The sequence below is a fragment of the Anopheles gambiae genome, chromosome 3, assembly GCF_943734735.2.
Source record: "Anopheles gambiae chromosome 3, idAnoGambNW_F1_1, whole genome shotgun sequence".
NCBI classification, from domain to species: Eukaryota; Metazoa; Arthropoda; class Insecta; order Diptera; family Culicidae; genus Anopheles; species Anopheles gambiae.
This window is the reverse complement of record NC_064602.1, coordinates 17478146-17495469: the sequence shown is the minus strand read 5'-3', so window position 1 is coordinate 17495469 and position 17324 is coordinate 17478146. Positions and strand designations below refer to the sequence as shown.

The window sequence follows — 17324 nt, the reverse complement described above, 5'->3', positions numbered from 1 at the left end:
CCGACTGCTGAGATCCAGAAGACTTCAAGCCCGCACGAAATGTGAGATATATTGCATATTGATTCGCCCGGTGGTTCTCTTCGGACACGAATCCTGGACCATCCGAGCGGAGGATGTAAACGCTCAGGGCGTGTTTGAGTGACGCATCCTCCGAATCAACTTTATTGGTGTGTTAAAGCATGGAATTTGAAGGAGAAGGATGAACCACCAGCTTGCTGAACTGTACATACATTACATGCTTTATTATGCTAAAAAGTATAGAAATATTAAAAAACTGATATTTTAAACATGTCCATATTGCCCCAGTTTTTCATATATTCCATGCCTTTTTTGTTGCCCTCTGGCGAACGACAACACAGCGAGTTTCTCTTCTTCCATTCAAATGACCCTTGTCCAAAACATTCCCACAAAATGCAGAGCCCTAAATGATGATGTATGAAGTGTGGTGGACAAAGTTATACCTTCCCTGATCTTTCGAACGCGAAACTCCGTCGATGATTGAAAGCACGGAAGTGAAAGCCCATTGCATTCATTCGCGTACGGTACCAAAGGCTGTTCGGGCAGTTTTCTAATTAAATAAACCTTTTTTTTTTACTTCCATTGAAGGCATGGTTTATAATCATCAAAGCCTTTTTCGGGTTTTTTTGGTTTATTAACTGTGACAGTTCGAGTTCCGTACCTATTCCCTCGGCGGGATCAGTTTATTTGGTTTTCATTTGCAACATCTAAGCTTCACGTGTCACCCGTCCCGCGTGTGTCTGATCTCGGTGCGATTTTGAAGAATTGATCAACCGTCACACATCATCATTGAACATTTCCTTTCCATTTTTTTCTCTCTCTATATATATTTCCATGCTCTCCTCTTCGTCCGACCACTAGAAGCGAGCTTTCCGCGGTTTGCTGAGCCAATCCCGAACATAACGGTCACGATAGGGCGTGACGCACTGCTGGCCTGCGTGGTGGATAATCTAAAAGGATACAAGGTAAGGCTGACTTCAGCGGTGGAGCTTTTTGCTTTTATTCTGTGTACAGCGTAGTGTAAAAATGGTGTGTCCTGCAAGTGTGAAACGAATCCCGCGAACGGATGGAGCTGCTTCAAAACAGGACAGACACAGAGGACCTGATACCAGCTTGGAGTAAAAAAAATAAAATAAAACCACCCACAAACAACCCCGTAACAAAATGGTTCAATGGTTCCGCATCCAGGCGCCCGGGTGTTGGTGGGGATTTTGGGTCAGCCTTTTAGTGATAAGTGAATGCTTTACAGAGTGGAAAATGAAACTGCGAACAAAAAAAAGCTCCCATTTGCACAGTCCCAATAGCACTGTCCAGGCGGTTTTTGTAGGCCGTACCTGGATGAGAAGCTTATTTGTGTTGACGTATCTTTTGTGTAAGTGTGTGAGTGTTTGTGTCCCATTGTTGGTGTCACGCGTTGGACGCATTTCATCGCACCACAATTAGCGCGTGTACGCAATCATAGCACTGTGCATACGTTGTGTTATTTTTTATAAATAAAAAAAAACTTTCTGTGGCTTCTGTGGTATTCCATGTACGGGGTTGAAGTGGAGAAGAATGACACAGATTAGAACCGGGACACTGATGATGGGCTTGTTTGCATCCGCAGTGGCTCTGGTCATTATCAAAACCGTGCACCCCACACAGTGTGATGCGCACAGGGCTAAGAGGCAGGCGAGCAAACAGTACCGGAGCGGAATTTTGTTCAATTCCTGACCACCATTGCACAAACAGACCACCGATCACCGGGGGCGATATGCATGACACGTGGTTACGGGCCACGCTCTATACCAAAAACTCTATTCCCCTTTTGGGGGAGTAATGGTTTTTAGGAATGTTCCTCCGATTCTCGTTTTTTTTTGTGGAGGGGGGGGGGGTGTTTCAAAACCTGCCCCTTTGCACCTTTCGGGCGGATCAATGCTGGTGGTCGGTGCGTTCGGGTGTGAAATCCGATTTTCAACCGCACTATGCTTCGTGCTCGTGTGGGATTACTTTGGGACGGCACACACACACACACACACACACACTGGTCGACACGCTTACTCTGGCGGTGAGTGCTATGGTGGGTGTTTTTAGTTCGATCCTATTTATCGCATGAAAAATTTGCAAAAGCTGCGGTAGGCTGATGCGTGCTGCTATGGTAGAGCCCGCATTTGGAAGTTATACAGTTTAGTTCGTAAATAAGTGAGGTTTGTTAGTGTGTATATGTTGTTGAGCTATTTGGACGAAATAATTGAAGACGATACCAGCTTTTTGATAGCAATCTGAACCGTTGATGGTGATACTTCCGAATGCTTGACAGAATGGAGATTACTCTTGTAGTATGTGTTGTGCGGTTTTACCTTTTAATTTTGTCAATAGCTAAAATTTTCCTATAAAAGCAACTCTTAATCGACTCTTGTCCATTTGTCTTTTATGAATTTTAATTTTAAAAGCTTAAAATTATGAAAAACCCAACATAAATTCTCGATTCAAGTAAGAATATGCCGTTCTGTTGGATTTTTGGGTTTATATATTAAATAATTCGAATTTGAATTCAAATGAGAAAACACACATGAGTTAGAAGTAACTAAACTGCAGCATATAGATTAAACTAATAGACTTATTTAGACTGCATGAAATGAACTGCTCGAACTACACGAAATAACTTTGTAATGAATTATGTAATGAACTATGGGACAAACGAATATACAGTTGCAAACAGACCGGTGATTAAGGTGCACGCTTTTTACATCAAATTTACACTCAAATATCACTGTGCAGTAACGTTCGTGAATATATTTCACTAAGTCATTACAAAAAAAAAAAAAAAAACACTACATCATGTGCTATGCTGCAGTTGTTTTGAAGGCGCATGTTGGTCAATGTTTGTGGAGTAAATTGAAAAGATAAAATGGCATGTTTCAAATATATTTTTAAATGTAAATATAACGTTGAGTTAAGTAGAATGTGACGTTCAACTTAAATGTATTCAAACGGTCGAGTCTTTTACCAACCGGTGTATTTAATGTTACGAAGGCAGAATAAAGTTAAAGGTGATTGAGCGTTTCATAATCTGCATCGATCATTTGGTAAAAGAGCGTGCAAGCCGAATGATCTAGCCACTGTGCAAAATCATGGTCTGGTTAGCCTTCGTGGAAGGAGATTTTGCCTATTTATATCACATATGCATTTAATTTTGCCTGACCATTCCTACTGAATAAAAAAAAATCACACGAATAAAGATTGGGGAAACACGTGCTAAAATATGTAGCTTGTAAATATGTAATTTTTTCTAGGAATCTCATGGTTAATCAACGAGTAACGGTATTTTGGACAGTTTGTGTTGAAAAAAATAATTTTTATGTGAGTTAAAACTTGAACCGGAAACTTATCTATGAAATGATTGGTGCTTTTGATTTCAGTACAAAGTAGCTTGGTCATTGGAAGTACAGCTTTTTTATTCATTACGTCAAAAGACACATATACGAAATATGAGTCATTATAGCTATGATTCGGTTTAGTTTTAGTTTAGTTTAGTTTATTAATCAATGGACTATGAAGCCCTCTCGAGTCAAAATTTGTTTACAATACACATTAGATAACGAACAGAACATTTATATATTATTATTGTTGAACGCATTCCAAACACTTAAAAGTGAAGTCAGTTCCGTTATCGTCATTCTAGGCTCGTAAATATCGTCAGCTGAATTTAATAGACGGCACATACTTTATTACTTTATTTTATAACTTATTATTTACTTTATTTATTATTACTTATTACTTATTTATTACTTATTTTAAATAGTCCATGCGCTATTCAATCGCCGGGGAAATAATTGCTTATAATGGAGGCGCATGGTGTGTCACGAGATGCTGCATTATGACTGAGCGAAATATTTTTTTTAAATTTAAATAACGACACGGTATTCAATCAACTTAAAAACTTTGTTGATATGAATAAAGAGAAAATAAAATTGAAATTTTACTTTCAAAAGAAACACATGCTCTCTCTGTCAACAAAAGAAGATAAAACTAAATTCTTGCAAGATTAAATTACACATTTCCTAAATTTCTGTCTCAAAATTCCTGGTCTTGTAAGACATGGAAGCGAATATAATTTTTTTTCAACCAGATTTTTACAAGTAGACTGTCAAATCCAGTTAGTATTGATAGATTTCTTAGAAACTCGCATCTAACCGACATGTCGATGATTGGGAAACCAGGCGAGCTACAATCTTTCCCAGTCATCCCCAGCCTCACGTGGCTCGGTGTTGTTGTGTGGTGCTTTATTTTCTTGCATCGGCGTCAGAAAACACATTTCTGCTCAGCATTTGTGAAATTTAAGCTTCTTCGATCGGTTCATAAAAGTTGTGCGGTACGTGATCGAAATGCAAGATTTGAACTGATGCCCCTCCCCTGCTGCCTGACGAATGCAGCCGTGGCGGATGGAAGGATGGATGGATAATTTCACGTAGTCTGTGTTTGGTGCGTCTAGTGATTTTCGTTGCTTGCAGCGGGCCGTGAGGAAAGGGTGCTGTGTGAGAGGGAATAGAAATTGACGTTTAGAAATTTTCTTCCTCACGAAATGCTGATGTTGTTCGAAGGAAGAGGCTTGCGGCCGTTTGGGTAGTGTTTGGTCCTTTTTAAGCGCAAGAGAGGGAAGTTCACAGGAACATGTTCATTTTGCTACACGGAGCTTCACATGTCAGGTTCCGTGAAGCGACAGACACTAACTCGCCGACCAAGCGACCAGTCCCGTTGACGTTGATCCACTTTCGCTCGAAGCGAACGAGCTGACAGCAAACATCGTCGTCATTCATTCGAGCAGTGCCGTTTACGACGTTTTCTCTGCCGTCCTGGTGATAATGTCAAGATCTTGCAAGAGCGCCGCACACCACCAGAGCCAGGGGTAAAAGCATGTGTCTTTGCCTCGGCACAATCCAGCTGATGATCGATGGCAAGATTTAGGGCGAGAACGAAATATAAAAATTGATATATTTTCTATCACATCATCATCAGCAGCAGCAGCATCGTCTTCATCCATTGTGGTGCCATGGTGCAGGTTGTTGGAGAGGTTGGTGAGGTACTTTTTTGGAAGGGTGACGGTTGACGCCAGCTCACTGACAGCAAAAGCCACTCTACGGCAAAAAGGAGCAGCAAGCCAAAGCGATTGACTTCGGGGTTAGTAGAGTCAGCAATCACACGTTCTTTCTGGATCAAAACTCGAGCGGTTGCTCATTCCAGCGGCATCCCTTTCACGGCTGCCCGCACGGCTGTCTCATGGAACTGTATACGCTTCTGTCCAAAAAGGAAACAGACTGGGATCAAACGTGTAACGATGGTTCATATGGGGCGCCGAGTTTTCCAAACCAAACCCCCGAGCAGGAGCGAACAGGGGAAGTATCTGCTGGCATCGTAAACCTGTCGCCCGAAATGGTCCGTGATGACGATGTTGATGATGATGTGGGTTGGATTTAATATCAATAAAGCATAATTTTATTATTGATTTAAAATCAATTCGTTTATCTCCCTAAGCTCGAGCTCGTGCCGTACCGCTGTAGCATTTCCCATCGACCTAGAAACTGGTTCTCGGGAGGAGAAGATTGACCCATCGAGTGCGAGGGGTTTAGGTTACGAGAAGTTTCAGCGTATAGCCGTTAAAGTTCGCATCGCATTTTAACTTTTCCACTGACGATTGCTCCTTGTTTTTGTTTCATGTGTGTGTGTTTGGTCTGTTTCACGCAAAGCGATTCCAAATCCTTCCAAATCTAGCACCTTCGTTTCGGTGCAATAATATCATAACAACACGCAGATTAAGGGGATTTAGTTGCCGTTCCGGAGATATCCATCGACAGCAATCCGCAACACGGTGCTGAATGGGATGTTGTGGGTGAAGGCTTTTTGTTGTTGTTATGCTTCAACACCTCCTCCAAACCCCAATCGAATACGAAACGCACGCGATTGCGTGGAAAACCCATTCACGCCGAGCACTAACGGTGGTGATGGGGCAAGCGTTTGGGTCATAAATAAATAAATAAAATCAAATGATCATCCTGCCGCTGACAGGGGATAGGTACTTTGCCTATCAAGCACGCATGAGCCTTTCCGCTTTTTCGAAGAAAAAAAAATGGTAAGCTGATTGGAGTAAGCGTAAAAATACAAAATGAAGAGCTTTAGAAGGAAGGGGAAGGAAGGATGGCATGCGTTGGTAATTTTATCCCAGTCAAAAGTTAAGCATGTCACTTGGATGCGGTTGGCGTTGATGAAGGTCAAGCGGAGAAAACTTCAGACAAGTGAGGGTGAAGGAGCATTAGGAAGCGAGGCGAAACGGTGCCGATAATTTACGCATCAGTGAGCCCTGGGAAAATGTGATGATCCCAGTAGTGTTTACACGCACGCTCATGCTTTCATTCGCATCGCAGAGTGAAAGTTTCATTCATCGATATTGATGATACAACTTTTGGTTCTAGGAGAAAAGGATCAAAAAGTCAGTCTGATTCGGGTTCAGCTGGAAGAGATAAAAAGAAGTGGCCATTTAGATCGATTCAAATTACCACGGCTGGTGGTTGCTTTTCTGCCTCACTGTATCCATATCTATCACAAAATTTCATCATAAGTGCTGACGGTTTGATTTTCTAATTAGACTACAGTTACGGTCCCATAACAGCGTGTAAATTTCTTTTTAATGAATGACATAAGGATGCACTATGCAGCAGTTCACGATTATCTTATCAGTTGTGCATGTTGACTAACCGTCAATGATTCATTCATTCGTAGGATGGTCAGTGTGTCTGCTAAAGAGCACTTCATGATTCTGGCGAAAATATTTGGGAACTTCTTGTGCTGAATCTTCTCGGAGATCAATAGAAATCCAACCGTGGGTGTGTTTGAAGCATCCTTAAAAGAAGAAAACACATTTTATATAGACACAAGTGGTTGTATGAATCAAGCGCAGCATATTTTTAAAACCAATGAGTGAGATAATTAGATTAAATGTTAAGGTTTTCTGGTAAAAGGTAAACGGATGTGAGTGTTAATTTATTGAGACTTTACAGCATACGAAAACTACTGCTCAGATTACTTTTATGCATAAATTATTAATTGGAGATTTTGATGCACCTGACATTTTAAATTTTATTTGCTTTTCTTCCCCCTCAAGAGGTCCTAGAAGTAGAGAGCTACTAAGAAGCCCTTTTAGATTGACTGGTTTTGGTGACAATGATTGCTCAAAATGAATGATGTTTATAATAGGTTAAGGTTATTATCAGATTTCAATCAATCCGTTAGTCAGCTGCGTTAGTATATCCAAGTTAGTTCTAGGGTCATACTTTAAACATGTACTCTGTAATCATTTATTTATTTAGGCATACTGCCCGATAGCTTTGATTTAAATAAATAAATAAATAAATAAATAAATAAATAAATAAATAACTACAATACAATACAATACAATACAATACAATACAATACAATACAACAGGTTATAAATGCTGATTATTTAAATAATAGATCGCTATGGAATAAACTGCAAAAAAGGAATGTGGGCATTGGGTGGAGACATTTATTCGGCAACGTCAAAGTAAAACAAATAGCGAATAAGACTAGCTCATCTGTAATGCACAACTAAATAATGTAATTAATCAAATGAACGGAGTCATTTATATTCTAAAAACTATAATAATTCAATCTTGCTAAAGCCTAACCAGTTGTCATTCTATATTTTACATAGCGAAATTCCCGAGACTGCTAGCATAAGCGCATACGTTTGACATTATTTTTCCATCGATTGTATTTTTTTGTAATGCCTGTTACAGTAATAAACATTTGCCAGTCATTCATGTATTCCGTGTGATTTTGGATGGAACTGTGCATTGAATGCCAATTCAAAAATCATTTGACAAATTACCCTCGATACTATCACCCACGACAAAGATTGTATAGACAAGGTCTTTTCAAACACGATTTGGCCAGCGGCAACACAATCCCATTAGAAAAAAAGAGTTGACTTCTTGGCAAAGTGCAATTTGTTTGCCTCCAGGTACGGGATCCCGTTCAGTCCTTGCATCGCACAAAAATCACGTTGCAAACATCACAAACGTGTTTGCGCCTCGGCGCGCGTCTGCCATCCATCTTGCACGACCTTCAACTACGGGGTGGGAGCTACCCTTGAGTCTGAGATTTTCCATTTTTCAAAACCGCGCGTCCCAGGTCACGGCCATCAGGACCGACACCCAGCGGGTCAAGCGTTCCGGGCTTTGAGCCTGTCACTGTGCGTTGATTTGCCCTCGTCAGAAAGGGTTCGGGGAACTGGGGCATGTTTCTGTTTAACCGGAGCAAGCCACGGGCGGATGTGGCCCTCGGGGAGAACTTAATGTTGTTTACATGGGTCCATTGGCTCCCTAGCTCTCCAGACCAGACTCGTTGCCGGACGTGGACAATGTCATCTCGGAAACGGATGGTTGACGGTTTCTTTGCTCGGTTTTTTGTTGTTGTTGTTATTGTTGCTGTTGCTTACTGCTAGTAGTTGTTGTTGCGTCGCATAAGCTGCAAGCCGCACAAAGGACATGACCGCACCCAGGGTGAACGCTGGCGAACGATAAATCAAAACGCCGACTATTCCTCTCCGGGAGTGAAGTGAAGCTTTGCGGGCTTCTGCTGGTAAGGGGAGGGCAGTTGACAACACACACAAAGACACGCACACACACACATACGAGAGCAACAGGGAGAAGCGAGAAGAAGAAAAAGTAAGGACAGAAGAAGTTAAACATTCATCTCATTCATTTTGAGCTTTTTTTTGGGTGTATGCCATTTTTTCCCTTTCCCACGAGATTGCTTTCGGAAGGCGTCGGGTGTCCCTTTCTACCGTTCGAGGACATTTTCGTAAGTGCGAGCGTGTCTCCAAGTCATTTCAAACAGACGTTTTCCAGAATGTCCCAGTTTTTTTTCTTTTCTTTTGACCTGCCTTGTCGTATCCTTCGCCTCCGTTGTCAGCCCGGGGAAGGGAGGCAAAGGCCACGGGCAAAGTTTCTGGTACCATTTGCTGGTACCGGCTCCTTCCGTGCGGTGTTGTTTTGCAAAGGGAAAAGATAAATGAATGTCAATGAATTCCATCAGCAGCAGCAGCAGCAGCAGCAACAGTGGCATCGCTAATGCCTGCCGAAAAAAAAGCAACAGCCAACCGGCCCGAGAAGGCGGGATAAAACGACGAAAACACTTTCACTCATCATTAAATCTATGTTTTATTATTAAAATGCCTTTTTCCTTGGAAGCCCGAGCCCCGGTCCCCGTTTAGCCCGGGTAAGCCGGGACGTGATCTTTCGCAGTCAGCAAACAACGATATCCGCAATGGGGTTCGTTTGCTTTTGCCAATCCGCTTTCCTCCCGTGTTAGCGTGTTGTGTGCTGTTGGGTCATGGTTTTTGTGTTGTCTGTGTGTGTGTGTTTTTTTTTTTGTTGTTTTCGTCACTTACTTTCGGGGAAACAATTTGGTGAGAAAACTTACTGCTCGGTTAGGCAGCAACCTCCGTGGCAATAGACAGCGGAGGATGGCGGTTGGCAAATGGTGTTAAGAAAATATTTAGAAATGTTTGTAGCATCAACAATCAGCTCAACCGATCGTTGAAACCATTGACGGTGGTGCGGGTAGTGATGTTGGTGGTGCAGAAACGAGGGGGAAACGGGAAATTAAGTTTGTCTTGCAATTGAATTCGAACTTTGATCCTCCACCGCTACACATCCTCACCGCTTGCGAGGAGCGAAAGCTGGCCCGCTCACGTTCGAGTTACACACCCCGTCGCCTTGCGCGTTGTGGAAGATTTAAGGAAAACAAAACAATACGATGAAAAACAATCAAACCCGTAACAGAACAACTCGGCAAACAGAAAGCCGCACAGTACGAGCGAACGCCTCAGAATTGTATTTTCCCAGGTGAATGCTGTGGTTGGGCTGAGAGGGTGGTGAGGCGCGGTAGTAACTGGGTTCACAATTTAGCTCACGTAGCACTTTGAAATATGGGACTTACAAATTAAATCCGAACACCACTGTGTTTCTCTGGACGAACGGTAGCAATTGGGTCTGGTGAGCATTGGATGCTGAGATTTTCTTCCGCTGCTAAGTAGCGCACATTTCTCCGGGACTTTATGGGTGAGATTTCATCGAAAATATTAAGTAAGGTTTATGCAATGGGTAAATTTGCTTCATTTATGGAAGATAGCGAGTTGCTGTCGTTTTTTTCTCTGATTTTGACGTAATTATGCGCATGTAGGGGTTTATGATATTATGATAATTTAAGATTTGTGTAATGGATTGTTTAGACTTTTTCATGGAAAAGAGATCATGTTATTTCATCATGATTATTCATTCTTCATTATTGAGTGAAGTGTGAACTGGTGCTTGGGGTACATGACGTATTCCAAATAGTTTAAAAAACATATACTTATAGTGTTGTTTTGTTGGTTTCACCAAATGAAGTTCTGTGCTAACGAGTAATTGATGTCAAAATGCGACATATAAATAGTGTTTGGTTTCTTAGGATTTTTAATGTTTTTTAGTTACTTAAAATTTATTTTTATAAATCATATTTTTTCTTTGTTTTGTTTCAAACAGGCAGTTATTAACAGTTTTTAACATAGCACAACAACATTTGATCCAGGTCTGATTATGGCACTAATAGAGTTAGATAGACCGCAATACTGGTCCTTATCAACAATTAGTTGTTGTTTACTTATTTCACTTTTTAAAGCATTTTACATCTACGACCTTCATCATTCTTTTATAAAGGGGATTTTTTTAATGAGATTTTTCACTATTCAATTACTAGAAAATATTCTTATTAATAGAGTAGTATTGTCAACGTACATATAGTAATGGTAGCATGGTGGTGGTAATGCACTAAAATAACTACAAAACTGTGAAATCAAATATGCTTTCATCACAACTATGAGTAAATGTCATTGATTTAATGAAACTCGTTGCCATTTGACTCGTTTTTCTCATGTTTAAGGCGTTTTTCCCGTTGTGCCATAGCAAGTATATAAAAGAAGCATGTCCCTGCCGTGATTATAGTCATAAAATCAGAAAAAATCAGGACATTATGTTTTTTTCGGACATTTTTACTATTTGGGTGAAATAACCCAAGGTCAAGCGTAAGAAAATCGTTATCAGTTTGTTATTTGAAAGTCCAGTTTAAAACGTATGCTAAAAACACGTTTTAACGATCAAAATGATAACATAAAGCACTGGAAGCATTTACCGGCAAACGAAATCAAATTAACCGTAAAAAGGATAACGATCCCACTCCAGATATTCAAGTTCCATAGGTTTTGGTTTGATTTTATCCCCTTTTTTCTTTCATAACACCGCTTAACAGCTTAGCACTTGCATCAATGCGGACAAACACGCAAAAGCTTCACCGTACACTTGTGGGGGGGAATATCCTAGCATCGTCTTATTATCTATTGTGGTCCCTAGAAACGGTGGAACGAAGGGGTGACTGGAATGCATATCCTCCCCCGCCCCCCCCCCCCCCCCCTGTTGAGACAAGAAACATGGAAAACATCGGTACATCAGTTGAATGTGAGCTCGGGTTTCGCTTTCGTACCAGGCCATTGCAACGAAGAAAACGACTAGCACGAGTACGTGATGTGACTGTGAATGGTAATATATATTTGCCAACCATCCTCCCCACCTGCCAGCCAGCGGACCAGCCACAAGTCTGCTGCCTGACCACGATGCTTCGTCGAAGGAATTTCATTTCATTTCTGCACCGAACCGCATTCTCCGGCTGTTTCGTTTTCGGTTCTGAACCGACCGACCAATACAACTCTGACCGCTATGATTTGGTGGAAAACTACAGCTTCGATTGTTTCTTCGTAGCTGGTCAGTTGCAGTTTTCTCTCGGGCAAAAGCATTGCCAGAGCTGTGTGTGTGTGTGAACGTGGAAGCTGCTAGAAAATATCGAATAGAAGGAATGGAGCCGGAAAAGCACCCGAAAGATGTATGCCGTCCAAATGGCCCTGGCAACGGAATGCTGCCTAACAGCAATCTCGACCAGCGGCACACCAGCTCCCAGCCCACCGATCTACTCAAGGTTTATGTGTTCGATAAACAGAAAACATCTCTTTCTCTGATTGCATTTATTGCAATTGTTCCTCGCTGCTGGACGTTGCCTCGCCTTTCTACCATTCTTCTTCTTTTTTTGTAGGCTTACAAAATGCGGAAAAGAGCGGCCATGGACGCAGGATACTCGGTTTCGATACCGAGAGCCTCGTTAGCGTTTTACTACAGCTTCCCGCCCGGTTGTGCCCGGTACCGGACAGGTTGAAGTGTTTTTCTGCTGTTTGTACCGCTTTTCCACATATTAAAGAAAATTGGCATGAAGGAAAAGCTTCAAACACTTGCACTGGCGTACAAGAAGTTCATTCCTCGCCGTGCCGTGCGCCGTAACCGTTCCGTATCGGTACTGGGCAGGATAAGAGGGAAGCTTATCAAACAGATGAAACAGTGCGCTTTCAAATACGTAGTACACCGTTTGTTGGAAGCATTGCAGAAGATGCGGACCATCTCGCACTACTATGATGCTGTTCCAACCTTTTCTCTTTTGCTGAAGATTGTTGAAAGAGCTTTTCAAGTGTGGATTAAAGACTTTATCCTTACAATTGTTAGCGTAATGTAACGAGATTCTGCCGGATCAGTGAAGAAGCGGATAATTGAATTAAGTGAGATTTTTGTAATCTGGCTCGTTTGAAAGGTTTCACATTTGCTAAGTTGTTGCATTTACGTGATATTTTTAAACTGTTTCTCCATTTAAATAGGACATTTCCTTTTTTAAATATTTATCACAATAACCGTAATGGGTATAGTCCTGATCTTAACCACTAATGTGTTTTGTGATTTACTAAATCAGTAGCAGTATAGTTATTCATGCGCATAAGGAACAGCTTGTACAGTTTTATGGTAGCGTGTAGATGCGATGTGATTTGGACAAGCCACACATATTGGCGTGTGTGAATTCAGTCTCGGACAGAAATGTGGATTCCCATGGCTAAAATGCACAACCATTGTTTTGTTTGCATAAGTTATGCTTTAGCAAACAAGATGTGTATGGCGGTAGGTACAAATTGTGGAAAAAACGTGAACGGCTTAGTTGTTCAGCTCAGTTTACGCCGATTGGCCTACTGACTGGTAAACAGATTTTTGCAAATTTAAAATGAAGCCAAAGGAAAGAACCTTGTTGGAGTTCTTACATTTTAAATGAAAGTTTAATATATTTAGGGCAAATGAAATTAAACACACCAGTCAAAAGTAAAACGGCAAAGGCTGATTTAAAAAAACACACACACAATAGATAAACACATTGGTCTAAGATTGGAAATGTGTGTATTATTACCACCGTGATCACACAATTTTATTGGAATAGCTACTTATCTCATATTATCCAAAAACTAAATTCCAAAATTTTGCTTTTTAGTACAATTTAAAATTGTCATACCGTTTTCACTGTTAAAATGTTAAAATGAGTTAATTTTTTTATTGATGCCTAAGTACAAAAAATGAAAAAAAAAAAATAAAGAAGCTCAATAATTTCCATTTTCATTAGCATTTTTTTCCCTGTTAAAATCGACTCAGTCTAAAATAAGATCTTAATAAAGCTTAAAAAAGAAACCTAAAGTAGTCACAATTTTATTATTGCACCTACCCAGAATGACACAAATCAATAACGAAATAATAAAAAAAAACTTGGAAAAAACCAATAGAAGTCTTATAAATACAGGCATTTCAACAATTTTTCTGAGATGCGAGGAAAAATAAGGATCGATGAATCCAGGAATGTTAAAGATGTTCAAGTTATATTGGAAGCTTGTTGTAAAGGAATATTGATCGCGGTTATTTAATAGCTTTCAAGAACCAAACAAATATTATCAACAATTTAACTCCAACTGTTAACTTTAGTCAATCATGGAAAACCGTTTCATTCGCGATCAAATAAATAAATCAATAAACGGTATAAATAAACCATAGTTGGGTAATACAATTAGGAAAAATTATGTTGCTTGCATTGCCATACACATTTTGAATGAAGACTCTTATTTACGCGACTTAAACACTACTTATTCTGCACGGGATCAATCCCTACCCTCATACGACTCTAGTGGAGGAATATAATTATGAAGCGAAATGGAATCAACGTTTAAACCTGCGATGGAATGTAATTGGAATGCAAATAAACAAACCAACTCGACAGCATTAGCTTGAAGCGGTGGTGGAGCGCCGATACTATCACAGTGAGATAGTCCTCGTTTTAACGAAAGTGCATCCACCACTCACCGGCACAGCACTCTCGACCTGAACCATCCCCAAGCAACTCGTTGCCTTGCCGTGCCCTTCCGAGCTAGGTGCCGAACGCTGTAATTGACATTTATTTATATTTTTCTTCCAATCAATTTACAACCCCGGTTCGACTTCCATTTGGAAAACTCCTCTCTCTCTCGCGAGCACACAGCATCCCACAATTGGTTCAGCGTGAAGGAGGAAAATACCATTGCCCTGCTGGAAAACAAACGGCATCAAGGAAATGGCATCAAGAGAAAAGCAGCTTACGTTTTTCCGTACTTTTACTGTGTACTTTTTGCTGTGTTACTGCTATGTTTTTTGTTCACTTGCTTTTTCTCTTTGCCTGTTATGTTACTCGTGTTAGTCTACCCGGGGACGCAGAAAAGTGCTCAGGTCAGTGGCAGTAGCCAGTCGATAGGAGCGACATCGTAAGTGGAACGGGAAATCTCATTTGAGAAATTCTTGTAATAACGATGGGTAGGACTTCGTTTGGCGCTAGTTGGGACGGTCTTGAGCCAGCCATTCAGCTTCACTTTTCCGCCAGAGTGCTCGCTCGATTGATCAGAAGGAAGGAAAATAGACGCTGCGCCTGTTGTTGTATTGCTAGTGAAGATGTTTGCAGCGTAGCTGATGGCTGATGTAGTTATTCTTTTTCTTCTCAATCTCACTCCTCCAACCTTTTCTCTTGCGCTAACTGACATGGCGTAAAACGATTGAATTGAAGCTCGCTAGTACGATAGAATTGGGATGCACGGGAGCGCATCAAACTCATTCCTTTTCCACTCCTGACGATCTGTAAGAAGCAAACAACTCTCCTCAACTACGTTCTCCACTGTTCTCCAACAATCTTCTTGGGCCATCCTTATCTTCTCGGGGGGAACTGTTAGCCACGCGTTGGGAATTTTATTTTTCTCTGCACTTCGACATCTTTACACACATGCCCACACTCGTGATGAGGGATGAAACTATACCACACTCACACACACACAAGCTGTACGCGCACGTCCGCACAATTGAGATTGAGCAAACATAAATAAATTGAAGTGCCTTGTTAGGGGCAGCAAACTGGGACCAGCAAACAGGAAGCAAGCAGACGGCTTCGCTTCTTCGAACGAACCGTTGTTGCATCGCTGCATCCCAAAGGAATCGCCCGCGTCTAGCTGTACTTGCGGCAATGCCTTTCCGTGTACTGAGACTTGAATAAGTAAAAAAAGAGAAGGAAACGGTTAGGCCACTAAAGTTTATGATCCACAACGGGTACCGGGCTAGACAGCCCGCCGGGTTTGGTTTGAAGTACCGGAGCAGCGCAAAGTGGTTTTGCGAAATAAAACAAAAAATCTAACGAGCTAGGGCATTGCTAGTTTACAGCGAAAAACTGCACCAAGAGCTTGTGCAATTTTGGGTAGTTCTGTTGAAAAAAGTTGTTTTTGTTGTTGTTGTTGTTGTTGTTGAACTCTTTTTGCTGCCATAAGTTTGTTCGGAAGGTGCTGCTGCGGGGGTTGTTGTAAACTTTGAAACTTTTTCCCCGACCTGGAGTATGGTTTGTGTGAGGCATACTTTTTAGGAAGCTAACAAACCGGATCTCGTACGATACAGCCCAAGTGAGTGGAAAGGAGCGAAAAGGTTATAAGAAATGGGCAGAACGAAAGCACAAAAAAGCAAACGGTAGCAGCGAAAGAAAAACCGATATAAATAAACAAACGCTGGGTTCAGGGAGAAAGAGAGAGAATGAGATAGTGGTGGGCATACATCCAAATAAAAGTTAACTTTATTTGCCACTTCGTAGCACGTTCAACCGTACCGCTTGCTAACGTGTTGCACTGTCCCGGGAAGCGGTCCCCGGGATGCCAATAAAGTATGCTTTAACAAACAGGAAACGGTACTATCGTGCTGTTGGGAGTTCGATTGGATGACAGTTTCGTTTCCACCCAGCTCGTACCCATTCTGCACGCACCATTACTTGCCTTTAGGTGTCTGTGTGGGTGTTTGAAATGTTAATACCAGCAATTAAATGGATGGTTTAAGATAGGGAGAATATTATGAAGCTTCACTTAATAGACTACAAAGACAGCGTTGTAGCTCTTGGCTGCAATTATTGTGCATTAAAGGATTTGTGCTTTTATTAAATGCAGCACACAGCTAATTATTAGTTGCAATGTAATTCTACACCTCGTCCAGCATAAAGCCTAATGCAAGCACTGCCTCTCTTGTATTGGATTCGGAAAGCTTCTTTATTGGTTTTCTGGATGTTATCATTATGAAGTAACTGTCCAATCGATAATCAATTTTCTAAAAAAAACACTGAACCTATCATTTGAATGACATATTTCTGAATAGATATGCCATTCATTAGCAACTCACAGTATCAGATATGAAAAAGCGTGTGAAAGACATTAGCTACAAAGGTTTATTGGTATAACAATAATAACAGCTCTTCCATCTTTATTAAGTTAATTTAACAATAAATTATAACAGTTATAGTAATACAGCCAAAATGTTGTAAATCAACACACAGTATTGTTACTTTATACTTCGACTGCAAGATCTGACATTTGCAACCTGATCATGCTCCAAGATTGGAAGGTTCCAGGTACTGTTCGAAACTAGTTGTATCATCACTAGTTCAACTATTAACAAGAAATTATATAATTTTCCCAATACATGTTAGACTTTACACAAAAATGTCTATTTACATCAAGTATAGATGATGAACCTTTTGTCGTGTGTTTTTTCAGCTTGATAGCTTCAACTTGTCAATGATCAATTCGTATAGCTTGCAATACGGTGAATTTTGCTACCGTTCGATTCGACGCCTGCTGTCGATTTGAACATCATCACAAACACATTAAACAAATGTAATTTTGAAAAAAGATGACGTTTTTAGTGATACAGCCAAGCCATTTTTACTACAATGACTCTTACGTCGTAGTTGGAGGGAATTATTAACTGTGTACGAGATGTATACGGCGCCAGTCTGGTGGTACAGTCGTCAACTCG

The 17324-nt window shown here is 40.9% G+C and overlaps 1 protein-coding gene across 2 annotated transcripts in view; it reads left to right on the top strand.

Moving 5' to 3' along the window:
• Nucleotides 1-17324, top strand: part of LOC1275637 (lachesin) — a 106712-nt gene that overhangs the window by 50270 nt on the left and 39118 nt on the right. Inside the window, exon 3 of one of the 2 annotated variants that reach the window (XM_314904.4) lies at nt 883-983. In XM_314904.4, coding sequence (XP_314904.4) covers nt 883-983 — 101 coding nt within the window. Of the gene's footprint in view, nt 1-879; nt 984-17324 lie in introns of both variants that reach the window. The other variant, XM_061657072.1, reaches the window with a different exon arrangement.